This window comes from Paroedura picta, chromosome 3 (assembly GCF_049243985.1).
Source record: "Paroedura picta isolate Pp20150507F chromosome 3, Ppicta_v3.0, whole genome shotgun sequence".
NCBI lineage: Eukaryota > Metazoa > Chordata > Lepidosauria > Squamata > Gekkonidae > Paroedura > Paroedura picta.
In genome coordinates this window covers 4,771,417-4,786,528 of record NC_135371.1, presented here as the reverse complement: position 1 = coordinate 4,786,528, position 15,112 = coordinate 4,771,417, and the positions used below count along the sequence as shown (strand labels likewise).

The following is a 15,112-nucleotide window of genomic DNA, read 5'->3' as shown; positions in this document are numbered from 1 at the left end:
CAGAGCCTGGCCTGTTTTTCTAGGTTTGGGGGCAGGATCATAGAATCATAGGGTTGGCAGGGACCTCCAGGGTTCTGAGCCCTCGGGAAGGGCGGGATAGAAATATAATTAATTAATGAATTAATCCAACCCCCTGCACAATGCAGGACATTCATGACTACCAGCCCACCCACGGTGACCCCAATTTCATGCCCAAGTGATCCCCCCCACCAAAAATCTCCAGAATCCAGCCTGGCCTGGAGGAAATTCACCTACCATCCCACAGTGGTGATCAGCAATTCCCTGGGCATGCAAGGAAGGGCTACAAGAGACAGACACTGGCGCATCCCTTCCTGCCTGCCCATCCACTCACCATCTGCCCAAGGATGTTCCTGCAAAATGAGATTTCGGGTTCTAATCCTAGTCTTCTTGCAGGAGTTGGCGGGCGGGCAACCTTGAGTCTGTAGAATATGGCAAGGGGTACAGAGCTCAGGGGAAGCCTGTCTAAAACCTCCCGGGACAACCAACGGATAGGACTTATTTTCCTCCAGCATGCCTGTTCACATCTTCTGATATCCAGCCCACAAGGGGCATTGTTCAGCCAGGAGTAGAGTTTCCCAGGTTTGTCCCCTGCGGGATTGTCTGATGGCTTATTTATTTTCAGCTCCAGGAGAAACTACCCCCCCCCAAATCCTTGACTGAAGTCCAGTATTCCTTTTGTTCCGAGCATAATTTGCCATATTTTAAAATCCGCAACCTTGTTTCCGAAGCATTGGAGAATCGGAAGAATAACTTTGTCCCCTTTTCCCCCCCAGAGTGTAGCCATGTTGCTCCAGGCATACGTTTTTGAGAGTCAAAGCTCCCTTTGTCAGATACAAATCATTTGACGAAGGGAACTTTGATTCCGTAGCACTTCCCCCCCCCCCTAAATATTATTAGTTTCTTAAGATGTTACTGGACTTTGAATCTAAACCCAGAAAAGAGCTTGGAAACATGGTAGGCTTAATGCTACTAGCAACTGGAGTGAAAGTAGGTAGTAGAACACCCTGGCCAAGAGGGTGTAGCAAAAGCTGGAAGCCTTGAGAACAATTCTGGTTACAGCATCTGAAGTTTCCAGGGAATCCTAGAGTTGGAAGGGACCTCCTGGGTCATCTAGTCCAACCCCCTGCACTATGCAGGACGCTCACAACCCTCTTGCTCATCCACTGTCACCCGCCACCCCCTTGAGCCTTCACAGTATCAACCTCAAACTAGTGTACAAACTAGTGTGCAAAAGTGCAATCAGAATGAAATACTCTCCTTAGGAGGGAAGGCTACGGAGCTTGGAGCTGTTGCTTTATTTTATTTATTTTGGAGCTTCTATATCACCCTGCACGTGTCATCCCAGGATGGTGCACAACACAAAGGATAAAGATGACCGGGGCAGCAAGAGATGAACAAACACAGAAACATAAACATCCTGGATCGAGCCAATGGCCCATGCGGTCTGTGACACACGGTGGCCAAAACGGAGGACCCAGCGGGAGATCCACCAGAACTCCAGAAGCCCTCTCACCGTTGCCCACCGCCCAAGCAGCAAATGACTTCATCAAGCTTTGCATGAGGCAAGAAGAGTGGTCACACAATGAAATTAATAGTGAATTCAGGACAAACAAAAGCGTGTTCCTCACACAACACCATCCGTGGACGGAATTAACTGACGCATTGCGTAGTGGTGGATGCGGGCTTAGATGACTTCAAAAACAGGCGCAGAAGAGAGATCTGATCAGATAGAACCTCCATGTTCACAGGCAGTGTATCTCCATACCAGCATCTGGGGAGGGAACAACTGGGCTTCATGCTGTGTTCTTCATGGTTGCAAGGGCACATCCTCCACTAGAAACCGTGCCTTCGGCTTGACCCAATGGGGTTTTCTTAGGTGTACCCAAAACTACCACCAATGGCCACGTACCCTGTCCACATCTTCTAACATCCAACCTGCAAGGTAGATTGTTCAGCCAGGAGTACAATTGCCCAGGTTTGTCTCCTGCGGGATTGTCTGATGCTCATTTATTTTCAGCTCCAGGAGAAACAACACCCCCCTCCACCTCGCGTCCATGACTGAAGTCCAGTCTTCCCTTTCTTCTGAGCATCTCCTGCATTCTCACCTTCCTGCAGAAACTGTCCTAGGAATTCATGAACCCTGGAGAAATCCCACGTTCCGGAAAACTCTACACCCTTTCCCCTACGTGGGTTTTTTTATGCGCCGTAAGATGGGAAGTCCGACTGAAGCTTTTCCCGCAGTCTGTGCATTCGTAGGGCTTCTCGCCGGTGTGGGTCCTCCGGTGCGTGACGAGGTAGCCCCTGTCGTTGAAGCTTTTCCCACACTCGGAGCATTCGTAGGGCTTCTCTCCCGTGTGGGTCCTCTGGTGCGTGACGAGGGAGCCCTTCTGGTTGAAGCCTTTCCCGCAGTCGGAACACTTGTGCGGCTTCTCGCCCGTGTGGATCTTCTCGTGCCGCAGGCGGTCGGAGCGGTGAGAGAACCATTTCCCGCACTGCGAGCATTCGAATGGCTTCTCTCCGGTGTGGGTCCTCTCGTGCCCGACGAGGTACGACCTCTGGCTGAAGGTTTTCCCGCACTCGGAGCACTCGTAGGGTTTCTCCCCCGTGTGCACGCGGCTGTGGCGGACGAGCTGCGAGCTGGTGCAGAAGCTTTTCCCGCAGCCCAGGCACTCGTAGGGTTTCTCCCCCGTGTGGACCCTTTTGTGGCTGATCAGCTGGGAGCTGATGCCGAAGGCTTTGCCGCAGTCGGAGCACTCGTAGGGCTTCTCTCCCGTGTGCGTCCGCTGGTGTTTCAGGAGGTTTCCTTTCTCGGTGAAGCTCTTCCCGCAGCTCAAGCATTTGTAAGGTTTCTCCCCCGTATGGACCCTTTTGTGGTTGATCAGGTGGGAGCTGGTGGCAAAGTGCTTCCCGCACTCCAAGCATTCAAAGGGCTTCTCTGCCACCAAGGTAGCTTGATAGGTGTTTTCGCGGGCTGCTTCTTCGGGGACGTGGAAACATTTCCCGACGACCTCTTCCAAGGATATTTTGCTGGGGTCTATGGGGTCAGGTCTCTCCATGTTCTCCTCTCCTAGCTCGTCCACTTCTGCAAAAGACAACCACCACGAGTCAAACCCCAGTGCACAGAGAGAGAGAGAGACAAATTAAGTGTCCGAACCAGTTACTAGACAGGTACACAGAAAAAAAAACATACCATTTCACATTCCGCCAGAAGCAATTCAGGCCGAATCAAAATTGCCCAAATGCAATTATCAGATTCAGGCGAATCCAAAAGGGTTTGAGGGTCTTTTTCTGTGCACGATGCACATGCTCCCCCTAGTTCGGCTCAGACAGATCTGAAATGCACCCGAATCAGTACTGATTTGGGTACTTTTCGGCTTGCCTACCCCTTCTAGTAACTTCACTCAGACTGAATCAAAACAAACTTTTTTCATTAGTTTGGAGATGAATCTACAGAAGAATAGTTGGTTTTTATACCCCGCTTTTCACTGCCAGAAGGCGTCTCAAAGCGGCTCCCCATCATCTTCCCTTCCTCTCCCCACAACAGGCAGGAAGGTGAGGCCGAGAGAGCTCTTGACAGGACTGCTCTGTGAGAACAGCACTATCAGGACTGTGACAAGCCCAAGGTCACCCAGCGGGCTGCCTACGGAGGAGCTGGGAATCAGCCCTGGCTCCCCAGATTAGAAGCCACTGCTCTTAACCATGACCCCGATTCACCGAATGAGTTTCTGTTCAGAGGCAGCTTGGCTGCCGTTCCCAGCCCCGCTACACAGATCCATCAAAATATCGAAGTGTAAGAAACCACGTGACACCCAGCATAGTGGAAAGGAGCCGCTATGGCCAAAAGAATGTCCAAATATACAATAATCCAGGTGTAGGAATCTTTACCAAGCCCGACAGCCTCCCCGTCTTCCTCTCGCTTGGCTTCCGGAAACCTCATGGCATTCGGCAGGTCCCGGGCAGAGACGCGAGGCTCCTGGAAGAGAAGAAGACGCAAGATGACAGAAGCCATGTGCTTGGTTGTCTAGGGCGAGTTGAAAACTACACCCAGGTAACCAGGTTCTATTCCGGATGGAAGAAGAAGAAGAAGAGGAAGAAGAGGAAGAAGAGGAAGAAGAAGAAGAGGAAGAAGAAGAAGAGGAAGAGGAAGAAGAGGAAGAGGAAGAGGAAGAAGAGGAAGAAGAAGAGAGTTGGTTCTTATATGCCGCTTTTCCCTACCCCGAAGGAGGCTCAAAGCGGCTTACAGTCGCCTTCCCTTTCGTCTCCCCGCAACAGACACCCTGTGGGGTAGGTGAGGCTGAGAGAGCGCTGATATCAGAACAGTTTTAGCAGTGCCGTGGTGAGCCCAAGGTCACCCAGCCGGTTGCATGTGGGGGAGCGGAGAATCGAACCTGGCATGCCAGATTAGAAGTCCACACTCCTAGCCACTACACCAAACTGGCTCTCTAGGCCAGAAATCATTCACATTACTAGAACCAGCGTGGTGTAGAGACAGTAGGAGTGGTAGCCTCCAACCTGGTGAATCCTATATGTAAGGCAGGCACATGTGTTAACAAGATATAGTTTTCCCGTGACCTGTGATAAAAATCCTGGTTCATTGAGAGAAAACTAAGTGGAACCCAGTTTGTGTCCAGTGGCACCTTCAAGACCAACCAAAGTTTTATTCAAGGTATAAGTTTAGTCAAGTGTTGGCCTATCAAGGAAGGTCTTTATTTACCCTCCAGGTGAATAGAAGGTTCCAGGAGAGGGGGAATACGAATTGTCTAAATGAGGGGTAGCCAAACTGTGGCTCTCCAGATGTCTATGAACTACAACTCCCATGAACCCCTGCCAGCTCCAGAGGTCCATAGAATGCAACTCCCATGAGCCCCTGCCAGCATGTATTGGCAGGGGCTCATGGGAATTGTAGTCCATGGACACCTGGAGTGCCACAGTTTGGCCTGGTCTAAACAAACCAATACATCTAGCTGCACTCTGAAGAGGACCCTTCTTCTGTTCTGAGGGAGAGTGGGAGCAGCCATCTCTCTCTCTAATCTGAGTTTCTCAGCATGACCCAAACTCTCTCACCTTTTCCTCCTCACTCCCCGGCTCTTGCTGCCTCAGGAGGAAATCCTCAGCCAGGGCTACCACCTGGGCACAGATATCCGGCCCGCACTCTTTCCCCCAGCTCTGCATTTTCCAGGACGGTCGAGATCTGCTCCTTTGCGTCTCTCTCTGTGGACCAGAAAAGGAAAGTCAGTTCCGACTAGCGTGGGGTGATTCGAAGAGACCAACCGCAAACACATATACGGGGAGTCTGATTTGAGATCTGCCTCGGAGATACCTGCGAGGATGGCTGTTACTGGAAGGCGGTGTACAGATTTCCCAAACAAAGATACAGTGTGGTCTTAAATTCTGAACAACACAGAACTCTTCATGAGAGCAGATGAGGAGGCCAGTGGAAACAGGAATACTGCTGCAGTGACACAAGAGCCAGTCTGGTGTAGTGGCTAAAGAGCAGCAGCTTCTAATCTGGAGAGGCATGTTAGATTCCCCACGCCTCCCCATGCAGCCAGCTGGGTGATCTTGGGCTAGTCAACAATTCTCTTAAGAGTTGTTCTTCCAGAGCTGTTCTCTCAGAGCTCTCTCAGCCCTCCCCAACTTCACAGGGTGTCTACTGTAGGGAGAGCAATGCAAAGGTATTTTTAAGCCGCTCTGGAGCCCCTTCGGGTAGTGAAAAGCTGGATACAAAAAAAGTTCTGTTTCTTCTTCTGTGTGGCCTAGTGGTTAGAGAGTGCTGGACAAGGGCTTAGGAGGCTCAAGTTCGAATCCACACTGCCATGGAAGCTTGCCAGCCACAGGGAAGGCACAGACTCTCAGCCTAACCTACTTCACAAGATTGTTGTGAGGATAAAATGGAAGAAGGAGGGAAGCAGGTTGTAATCCTTGAGTTCCCCCTCCCCCCCAATTGGGGAGAAAGGTGGGGAGGATAAATGAAATAAATGAACAGAATTCTCGCTGCTCAGAAGTTAGTGGCAAGCTTGCTTTCTCAGCCTGTTCGTGGAGGAGGAGGAAAATTATTCAGTATAGGGCTCAGGGGCAGAGCACCTGCCTGCCACGCAAAAGGTCCCAGGTTCAATCCCCAGCATTTTCAGCTGAAAGGGCGAGGTAGGCCAAGAGTCTAACTCTGCATAAGGGAAGCGGCCACGGCTTGGTGGTTAACCATCCGCCCGGCCTGTAGAAGGTCCCAGGTTCAATCCCCGGCCACTCCAGCTTCAAGAATGAGCTCAGACCTTGTCCTGAGACCCTGGAGAGGCCTGGCCAAGCAGAGGTCTGACAGTACAAAGCAGCTTGATGTGGCACACTGAAGAGCCACAATTTGTCCATCAGTGCCCTAGGGCAGGGGTTAGTCAACCTGTGGTCCTCCGGATGTCCATGGACTACAATTCCCAGAAGCCCCTGCCAGCAAATGCTGGCAGGGGCTCATGGAATTATAGTCCATGGACATCCGGAGGACCACAGGTTGACTACCCCTGCCCTGGGGGTGGCCGTAAGTCATCGTGACTGGACAGTACTTTCCACCACTGAAGCGAGGGTGGGGGGAGGACACTCCAAGGTTGCAAATAAAACCTTGTTAGTCTTTCAGTGGACACGACGCCTGTTTATTTTCGTTGCAACAGACTAACAATTTATTTTTCTTTCTTTTACAGACACGGTTTATTTATTTATTTATAAGCCCTCCCTTCTCAGCCCAGCTACCTTGGAGCAGTGCACATCACCTTAAAACAATGTGATTAAAAGCTATTAAATTCTAAACCAACGTCCATGTCCTGCACTTACGGACCTCTCTCACAGCACCCTCCCATGCTGATCGCCAAAATCTAGATCAGGGTGGCCAAACTGGGCCTCTCCAGATGTCCATGGACTACAGTTACCATCAGCCCCTGCCGCCTGGCAAACGAAGGACCATGAGCAGGGGCTCATGGTAATTCTAGTCCAGGGACATCTGGAGAGTCAGTCTGGCCACGCATCATCTGGGCATGGAACTGGAGCCACTGTGGGTGGGCAGCTAGTTGTGAGTTTCCCGCACTGTGCGGGGGGCTGGACTAGATGACCCCGGAGATCCCTTCCAGCTCCATGCTTCTATGTAAGAGTTACTTTTCATGGCAGAGTCAAAGGCTGTCCTTCCAACCTGAGAAATAACATCTGTCCAAGAGACAGGGCATGTTCTCCAGGCCGGCTGGTAGCATTAACCCACCCCCAAAAAACCCCAATAAGCAGCCAGCAAAATTGCAAAGCCTTTCCACCCCCTCTGCTGATTCATGAGGACTAGCAGCACAGCTGCAAGCTTGGACCTTAAAAGGATGCCTATGGGGTGTGTCTGGACCATTTCAGAAGGGGGGGAGGACGCCACTCTTTCCCCAATCCCCCCTCTTTCCCCAATCCCCTCCATCAAGACCACCATTTTTTGCACCCACCTCCCAGACTTTATCCCCCGGCAGTCGGTGCTCCTCTGGCCCGCCAAACTTCAGCTCCGCTTGCAGAAGCATCTCTTCGCCGCCCCCCCCCCCGCGAAGGCCAATGGCTCATTCCCCGGTGGGCGGGGCAGGAAAAGGTGCGGGCCTCATCCGCGCGCCGTTCCTGCCTCTCTAGGAATCCGGCCGCCGTCGCTGGATTTAACCCTTCGCGAACTACGGGGAGCGCTAACGGCTCTTCCCAAGCCTCCCTCCACGCCCGGAAGTTCCGTCGGAGAGCGCGTGCATTGGCCATCAGTGCCTTAGGGCAGGGGAAGTTCTAATTATTATGGGCGTCTCTGTGGCATCTTGCACATTTAAACAGGAGGTTCAATTAGATCAGGGGTAGTCAAACTGCGGCCCTCCAGATGTCCATGGACTACAATTCCCAGAAGCCCCTGCCAGCGAATGCAAATGTTGGCAGGGGCTCATGGGAATTGTAGTCCATGGACATCTGGAGGGCCACAGTTTGACTACCCTTGCCCTATAGCAGGGGTAGTCAAACTGCGGCCCTCCAAATGTCTATGGACTACAATTCCCATGAGCCCCTGCCAGCATGGACATCTGGAGGGCCGCAGTTTGACTACCCCTGCTCTAGGTTATGAATTCTATTATTGTAAGCAGGGTTAAAATTTGGAATTTGCTGGCTATAGGAAAATAGAGCCTTGCAAGGTGATTAGATAGAATCATGGATGGTAAGTTGGCAGGGGCTCATGGGAATTGTAGTCCATGGACATCTGGAGGGCCGCAGTTTGACTACCCCTGAATTAGACGGTCTGTTCAAGCACGGCTGCCCTTAACCTTATTTTTGTTTAAATTTTGGCAGCTTTTAACGATGGCTCCGGATACTTTGACATTACTGCCATAGTGCTGTAAGAGGCTTTTATATTTGTGACTTACTGCACTTTGGGGGATTTATGATGAATAATTTTAGGAAGGTAGCAGCTCTACTACAGTCGAAGAGCTATATTCAAGTCCAATAGCACCACAAATGGTCTTGAGATTGAACAATGACTGACAATGTGTTCAGTACAGATCCCTATCTAGGCAAAAAGAGAATTCAGGCAAGTGTTAACTTTCATGCCATTGATATATTAACAATTTTACCTGTGAAATAAACCTAGTTTATCAGTGGAATCGACTGACTAAACAGGTGGTGATTGCTGGCAGTCTTTAAGCCAAGGTGAGCCTCTTTGCACGTGGAAAGGTATTTAAATGCAAAACCAAAAAGGGAACAAAAACCCAAGCTTAACAAAACCAGGTGCAATTAGATCTGTATATTTTTATATACCGTTTTTACTTTGTTTTTAATGAAATATTGGTGCAGTTTAATAAATGTTAAAATTCTATATTGTTTTATAGCTCAGCTTTTGAGTTCCTGGAAGGTATTTAAACACAGCCTGCTTTCTTAAGCAGGAGTTTATTTACTACAGTTTAACATACTAGAGCAGGGGTAGTCAACCTGTGGTCCTCCAGATGTTCATGGGCTACAATTCCCATGAGCCCCTGCCAGCGTTTGCTGGCAGGGGCTGATGGGGGTTGTATTCCATGAACATCTGAAGGACCACAGGTTGACTACCCCTGTACTAGAGCACAATACAAGGCAACAGGACTACTCTGTGCAGTAGGTTGGAAGAGACCTAGGAAGCCACATCTCTAGTCTAACCGGAATGTTACAGGTATTTACCTCTGCCTCACTCCTCTTGGATGTATTGTAGATCTTTAAGAGAATTTTAAAAGACCCAAAAGTCTTCTTCAACCATGAACATTTGTTACAAATGAAAACATCACAAGATCACTGCAACATATATATTAAGACAACAAAAGTGCCAATGAGCCAGAGCTATAAAAAGCTGGCAGATGAAACACCCTTTTTTATCTTCATTCTGAAGCTGTAATGATTTCTCAGCTGGGATTCCAGAGCTTAGAAAGGACAGTATAAAAGGCCTAGCCAAATCCTGAAGCCAAATATTATACGCTGATGATGATGATTTTGTCAGGAACAGGGATTGACTATCCAAAATGACAGTTTAACCTGCAAGTTCCTTTTGCAGTAATAACATGGTTGTGACCCCTCAAAAAACTTCTTTCATGAGTAATTACTAATGCAGCTCTCCCATTAGTTGAAAACATTTAAGACCCCCCCTTCACTAGGATATGCAGAAGTAGGCGTCAATAGCAAAGAAAAATTGAAACATCTGTATACCGCGCTCTGCGGTATAAATAAAAGGCCAAGGGAGGTGGGGGTGGGCCGAGTCTGGGATCGAAATCAGCAGATTGGCCCCTTGGCCCCGGACTGACAGCAGCCGGGCCCAATCAACTTTAAATGGGCTTTGAAGCTAGTAAATAAATAAAAAGCATTCTGGCCACGATGAGCATATGTACTGCCCCAAGCCTGCAGGCATAACCAAATGGAAAAAGCTCTTGCCACCACCCAGGTATTCATCCAGTATTTCCGCTCTGACCATTTTAGTTCTCTGGCAAGACTTCATTTCTGACAGAGGTCAACATCAGTCAGAATAGCTATTAGGCTTCCCCCTCCCCCAAACGTATATGCTCTAATCCCCTTCTGCAAAAGCGCCTTATTTATTTATTGAATTTATAGCCCACCTTACTTCAAAGCTCAAGGCAGGTTACAGTCATACCCCCAATAAAAAACTTCTCCCCTAAAACCAACACCCCTAGAATACACCAAGATAGCAAAAATTCCCTTCTCCCCTCTACAAACAACCACCAGGGGGTCTAAGCGGAGCCCGAGGGGGCCCCCTATCAGCTTAAGAACCCTGCCTCAACCAAAAACCTTACCCATTTCAAGTACTGATACCAGTTTTGGTTTTCTTGCCAACTTAAGGTTTGTGCTACAGACGGAGCCCTGCGAGCAATATTGTGTTTCCATTTTCTTTTTTATCTGACATTAAGGATATTTAACACACACCCCTTCTCCCACGACGCGGAATCCAAAGCAATTTACAAAATTTAATGTGTACGTATACACACAGAGAAATATACACACACGCATATCTCTGCCCCCAAGACAATATAATCCAGCATAGGAGTTGGAGTGTACGCTACTCCCCTATCCTTTCCTCTTCACCTCTTTAATAATTGGGGGAGGGATGGGATTTTTAGCCATCATGTTAGTAGATTGATGTTTTAATGGGAATTTTAATGGGGTTAGTTGTTGTGACCCGCCTCGAGCCTGTCGGGAGAGGCGGGAAATAAATCTAATAATAATAATAATAATAATAATAATAATAATAATAGTACACTACAATTTGTGGATTCTTCTTTTATAATCAGTAATAAGGCTCTCGCTTTGGTCAAACCACTCCTTGCGTCCTGAGCATTCTTACAGTTTCTCCCCAAAGTGGATTCCCGGATGCTTAATAAGGTATTTCTTTTCACGGAAGTTCTTTCCGCACGGCAAAGGATCGTACAGCCCCTCTTCTCCCCTGTGGGTTTCCTGATGCCGCTTCAGGTTCGTGCTTTGCGTGAAGGTCTTCTCACAGGCTGAGCAAAGATACGGTTTCAGTCCCGAGTGGATTCTGCAGTGTCGAATAAAGCTTGATTTCCGAGCGAAGCCCCTCCCGCAGTCCGGGCAGCCGTGGGGCTTCTCCCCTGTGTGGATCCTCCTGTGCCTAATGAGGCTCACACGCTGACCAAAACTCTTTCCGCATTCCAAGCAATCATACGGCTTCTCTCCTGTGTGGACTCTTAAATGGCGATTATAGCTGGCTTTACAAGAGAAGCTCTTCTCACAGTCTGAGCACGGATAGAGCGTTTCTCCTGTGTGGCTTCTTTGACGGGGAGCAAGGAGGTAACTTTTATTGACACCTTTCCCACATCCTGGACCCTTAAAACATTTAACTCCTCTGTGGGTTCCCCGATTTCCGTAGGGGATCGAAGATTTCCCAGCCCATGTGCTTTGCTTCCTTTTTGCTTCGTAAGTTTGGGTTTGAAACAGGGTTTTATCATCTTGGCAAGCTCCGGCTGGATCTTCCTTCTGTGTCTGCTTCTTGCCCAATAACTTCGCTCTGTGTTGACTGCCCATCTTTTCTGCATCTTTGGCTCCTCCCAATAACAGCTGCGGAAGTTCTCCCTCAGTCTTGCTCCCCAACACGTCACCTGGAGAGATGAAAGGAGAACCGTGATACGACAGGAAGACACTCCATGTCAAGGTCAAAAAGGGTCTTGTAGAGAACACCAGTGCTTTTCAAAAAGTTTGAAAACGCTTCCAAAAAGCAAAAGAGGAGAAAAATCCCGAGAAGGGCTTTTAGGGCCATTAGAAGAAGAAGACAAAGAGTTGGTTCTTATATGCTGCTTTTCTCAACTCAAAGCGGCTTACATTCACCTTCCCTTTCCTCGATACACCATGGCGCAGAGTGGTAAGGCAGCCAACATGCTGTCTGAAGCTCTGCCCATGAGGCTGAGAGTTCAATTCCGGCAGCCGGCTCAAGGTTGACTCAGCCTTCCCTCCTTCCGAGGTCGGTAAAATGAACACCCAGCTTGCTGGGGGGTAAGCGGTAATGACTGGGGAGGGCACTGGCAAACCACCCTGTATTGAGTCTACCATGAAAACGCTAGAGGGCGTCACCCAAAGGGTCAGACACGACCTGATGCTTGCACAGGGGATACCTTTGCCTTTACCTTTACACCACGGGTCTAAGTCAGTACGAAGCAATGCCAATTCACACCTGAGCACCACTCAAGGACAGGTGAAATGTTGTAGGTAAAGAGTTCCATGCAATTCCCCAAAGAAGCCTGTTACAATAGCCTTACCCAGGGAGACCACGGCTATGTAATTCTCCAGCATGACCTCTGCGTAAAGAGCTTTCTGGGCCAGATCCAGCAGAGCCATTTCGTCCTTGGTGAAATAAATGGCCACCTCCTCGAAAGTCACAGGGCCCTGGAATGATAAGACAATTTCCTTCCTCAGTAAACATAACACAGGCAGTGACATTGACCAATCTGTGCTCACCTCTCCCAAGGTGAAAGGAGCAGATATCTCTGTGCATTTAGAACAATGGTTCTCAACCAGGGAGTTGGGATCCCTTTGGGGGTCGAACGAGCCTTTCACAGGGGTCGCGGCAGGGCCAGCAGCTTGGCCGGGGGGGGGGGGGGCGCCATCTACACAACAGCCTTGCGGGGTAGATCGAGAGAGAGCATTCGTCTGTCTGGTGCAGCGGAAAAGAGCGAGATCGGCATGATGGGACAGGAGGCAGAACTGAACTGAGAAACCCCAGAAAAAATCCGATTTATGTACAGTCATGAACAATGGATCTTCACGCCATTGGTCAGTTTCGGTTTAATTTCCGTGAAAGAACCCTTGCCTAATTTTATGGTTTGGGGTCAACACAACATGAGGAACTGTATTAAAAGGTCGTGGCATTAGGAAGGCTGGTTTAGAGATTTCAAAGCTTTGGGGGGGGAGCCTTCCCAAAGATGAGGCGTGGACTTATTGCAGACCCACAAGTCAAAGGACCCAGAAGTCAAACAGCTCCTCCTGGCTCTGCAACCAAGAAAAAGGTTCCCCAACGCAATCACACAGCAGTCCTTAACATGCATCTACCATGATCTTTATTTATTATTATTATTTATTTGCTTTGTGAAGCGGTTAAATGCAGCAGGTTTGATTCCCCGCTCTTCCACACGCAGCCAGCTGGGTGACCCTGGGCCACTCACAGTCCTGTTAGAACTGTTCTCACAGAAGAGTTTTGTCAGAGCTCTCTCAGCCCCACTGGCCTCAAAGGGAGGCCTGTTGGGGGGAAAGGAAGGGAAGGTGACTGTAAGCCGCCTTGAGACTTCTTTGAGTAGAGAAACGCGGGATATAAAAACCAACTGTTCTTCTTGTTTATACCCTGCCTTTCTTGCCATCCCCCCATCTTCCATTTTATTCTCACAACAACCCTGTGAGGTAGGATTAGGCAGAGACTGGGGTGACCCAAAGTCACCTGACAAGCACAACAGGTATATATTTGGCCCTGGGTCAGCCAGATTCTGGTCAGACACTCTCATGATCTCTCTCCTACCTGAACTTGCTGCATTGTGGTTGTCCCCTCTTTCACCCGGAAAAGAAATGGTGCCGTCTTTAAGGTCATTCCACCCCCTGCAGAGCAAGAAGAGAACCCGGAAAGGTTTACATTTATTCCATATTGTCTTTTAGACAAGAACCCCCCCCCAAAAAAAAAAGGAACTGAACTATTATACCTGAAAAATTAAAAGGAAAATAAAAACATTTTTAAATGTGCCTGAGCCTTCGGGGAGGGCGGTATATAAATCTAAATAAATAAAAAAAAATAATAAAATAAATAGCACGTTTCTTCTCAACAAAATAATTTGCTTAATCCTGCAGCGGCTAATCCCCGGAAGATGTCAAGATCTGCGTGAGCAAAAATTCGCAGGGAAATCAAAGAGTGGGAGGGAAGACATGTCCAGGCATAGGGATGCCAGCCTCCAGGTGGGACCTGGGGATTCCCTGGGACTGCAGCTCAACTCCAGGTTAAGAGAGTTTCTGGAGGGTGGACTCTGTAGCATTGGAAATCCCCCCCCCCAGGTCTCTTTCCTCCCTGGACTTCATTCCAAAACCTGCAGGAATTTCTCAGACTGGAAACTCTACATCAGGGGTAGTCAAACTGCGGCCCTCCAGATGTCCATGGACTACAATTCCCATGAGCCCCTGCCAGCGAATTCGCTGGCAGGGGCTCATGGGAATTGTAGTCCATGGACATCTGGAGGGCCGCAGTTTGACTACCCCTGGTCTAAAACATCAATAAAAACAGAGCCACCCATAAATGCCTATAATAACTTTCAGTGGGGTTGGGGGGCAGAGAGGGGTCTTGTCCACAAGCCCCCTCCCCTTGCTTGCCCTGGGGAGGTCCCCGGGGGTCCCTGCGAAGGAGGACATCTCTCCAGCCCCGTATAGGGGAGATCCCCGCCCCTAAAGGGTCCCTTTACCTTGCAGTTGATCCCGCTCCTCGGCTCTTCTCCAAGCCCAGATCCGCACGCGTCTCACTTTCGTTTCCCAACTGTGCGGGGCCAAAAAAGGTGCATTTCCTATTGGAAGGAGTCCCCTCCCACTTTAAGAACCGCCGGCCAATAGAGGTGCCCATAAGACAATTTAAGGGGCAGGAAATACCTGGAAGCTTCGGGGGTTGGGATTTGGGACAAGGTGGGAGGGGGACCTCCTCCTCCTCCTCCCAAGCAGCCCTTTTCTCCCGGGGAACTGAGCGCTGTTTCCTGGAGGAGCTGAAACTCCCGGGGATCCCCAGGTCCCACCGGGAGGCTGGCAACCGTACCTTTAATAGAAGCGTAATGCGCTGTTGTGGGTGTTGTAATTTCAAAGCTTCCACTCTCGCATCAGGCATTAAATTTGGATTGCCCGGGTTGTCTGTTGGGGGGGGAAGGGGGGGGAGAGGGAGGGAAGGTGATTGTAAACCACTTTGTCACTCCTTCTGGGAGTGAGAAGCGGGGTATAAAAACCAACTCCTTTTCTTCTACTTTATCACCCACCGTTTTTCACCTGGACTCAAGATGGATTACAGCAGTGGTTGTCAAACTGTGGCCCTCCAGATGTCCAGTGACTACAATTCCCAGAAGCCTCT

The 15,112-nt window shown here is 49.4% G+C and overlaps 2 protein-coding genes across 2 annotated transcripts; both read right to left on the bottom strand.

The window, feature by feature from the left end:
- Window positions 1-1,301: 1,301 nt before the first annotated feature.
- Window positions 1,302-7,593, bottom strand: LOC143834081 (uncharacterized). The gene is made up of 4 exons (XM_077330660.1): window positions 7,476-7,593; window positions 5,086-5,232; window positions 3,907-3,994; window positions 1,302-3,103 (listed from the first exon to the last, which is right to left on the bottom strand). Exons 1-4 carry the CDS (start codon window positions 7,545-7,547, stop codon window positions 2,190-2,192), a joined length of 1,221 nt encoding a protein of 406 aa, XP_077186775.1. The 5' UTR covers window positions 7,548-7,593; the 3' UTR covers window positions 1,302-2,189.
- Window positions 7,594-10,353: 2,760 nt separating this feature from the next.
- On the bottom strand, window positions 10,354-14,587 carry LOC143834097 (zinc finger protein 620-like). Its single transcript, XM_077330688.1, has 4 exons — window positions 14,466-14,587; window positions 13,541-13,617; window positions 12,291-12,417; window positions 10,354-11,636 (listed from the first exon to the last, which is right to left on the bottom strand). The coding sequence occupies exons 2-4, from the start codon at window positions 13,607-13,609 to the stop codon at window positions 10,861-10,863; spliced, it is 972 nt and encodes a 323-aa protein (XP_077186803.1). The 5' UTR covers window positions 13,610-13,617; window positions 14,466-14,587; the 3' UTR covers window positions 10,354-10,860.
- Window positions 14,588-15,112: the final 525 nt, after the last annotated feature.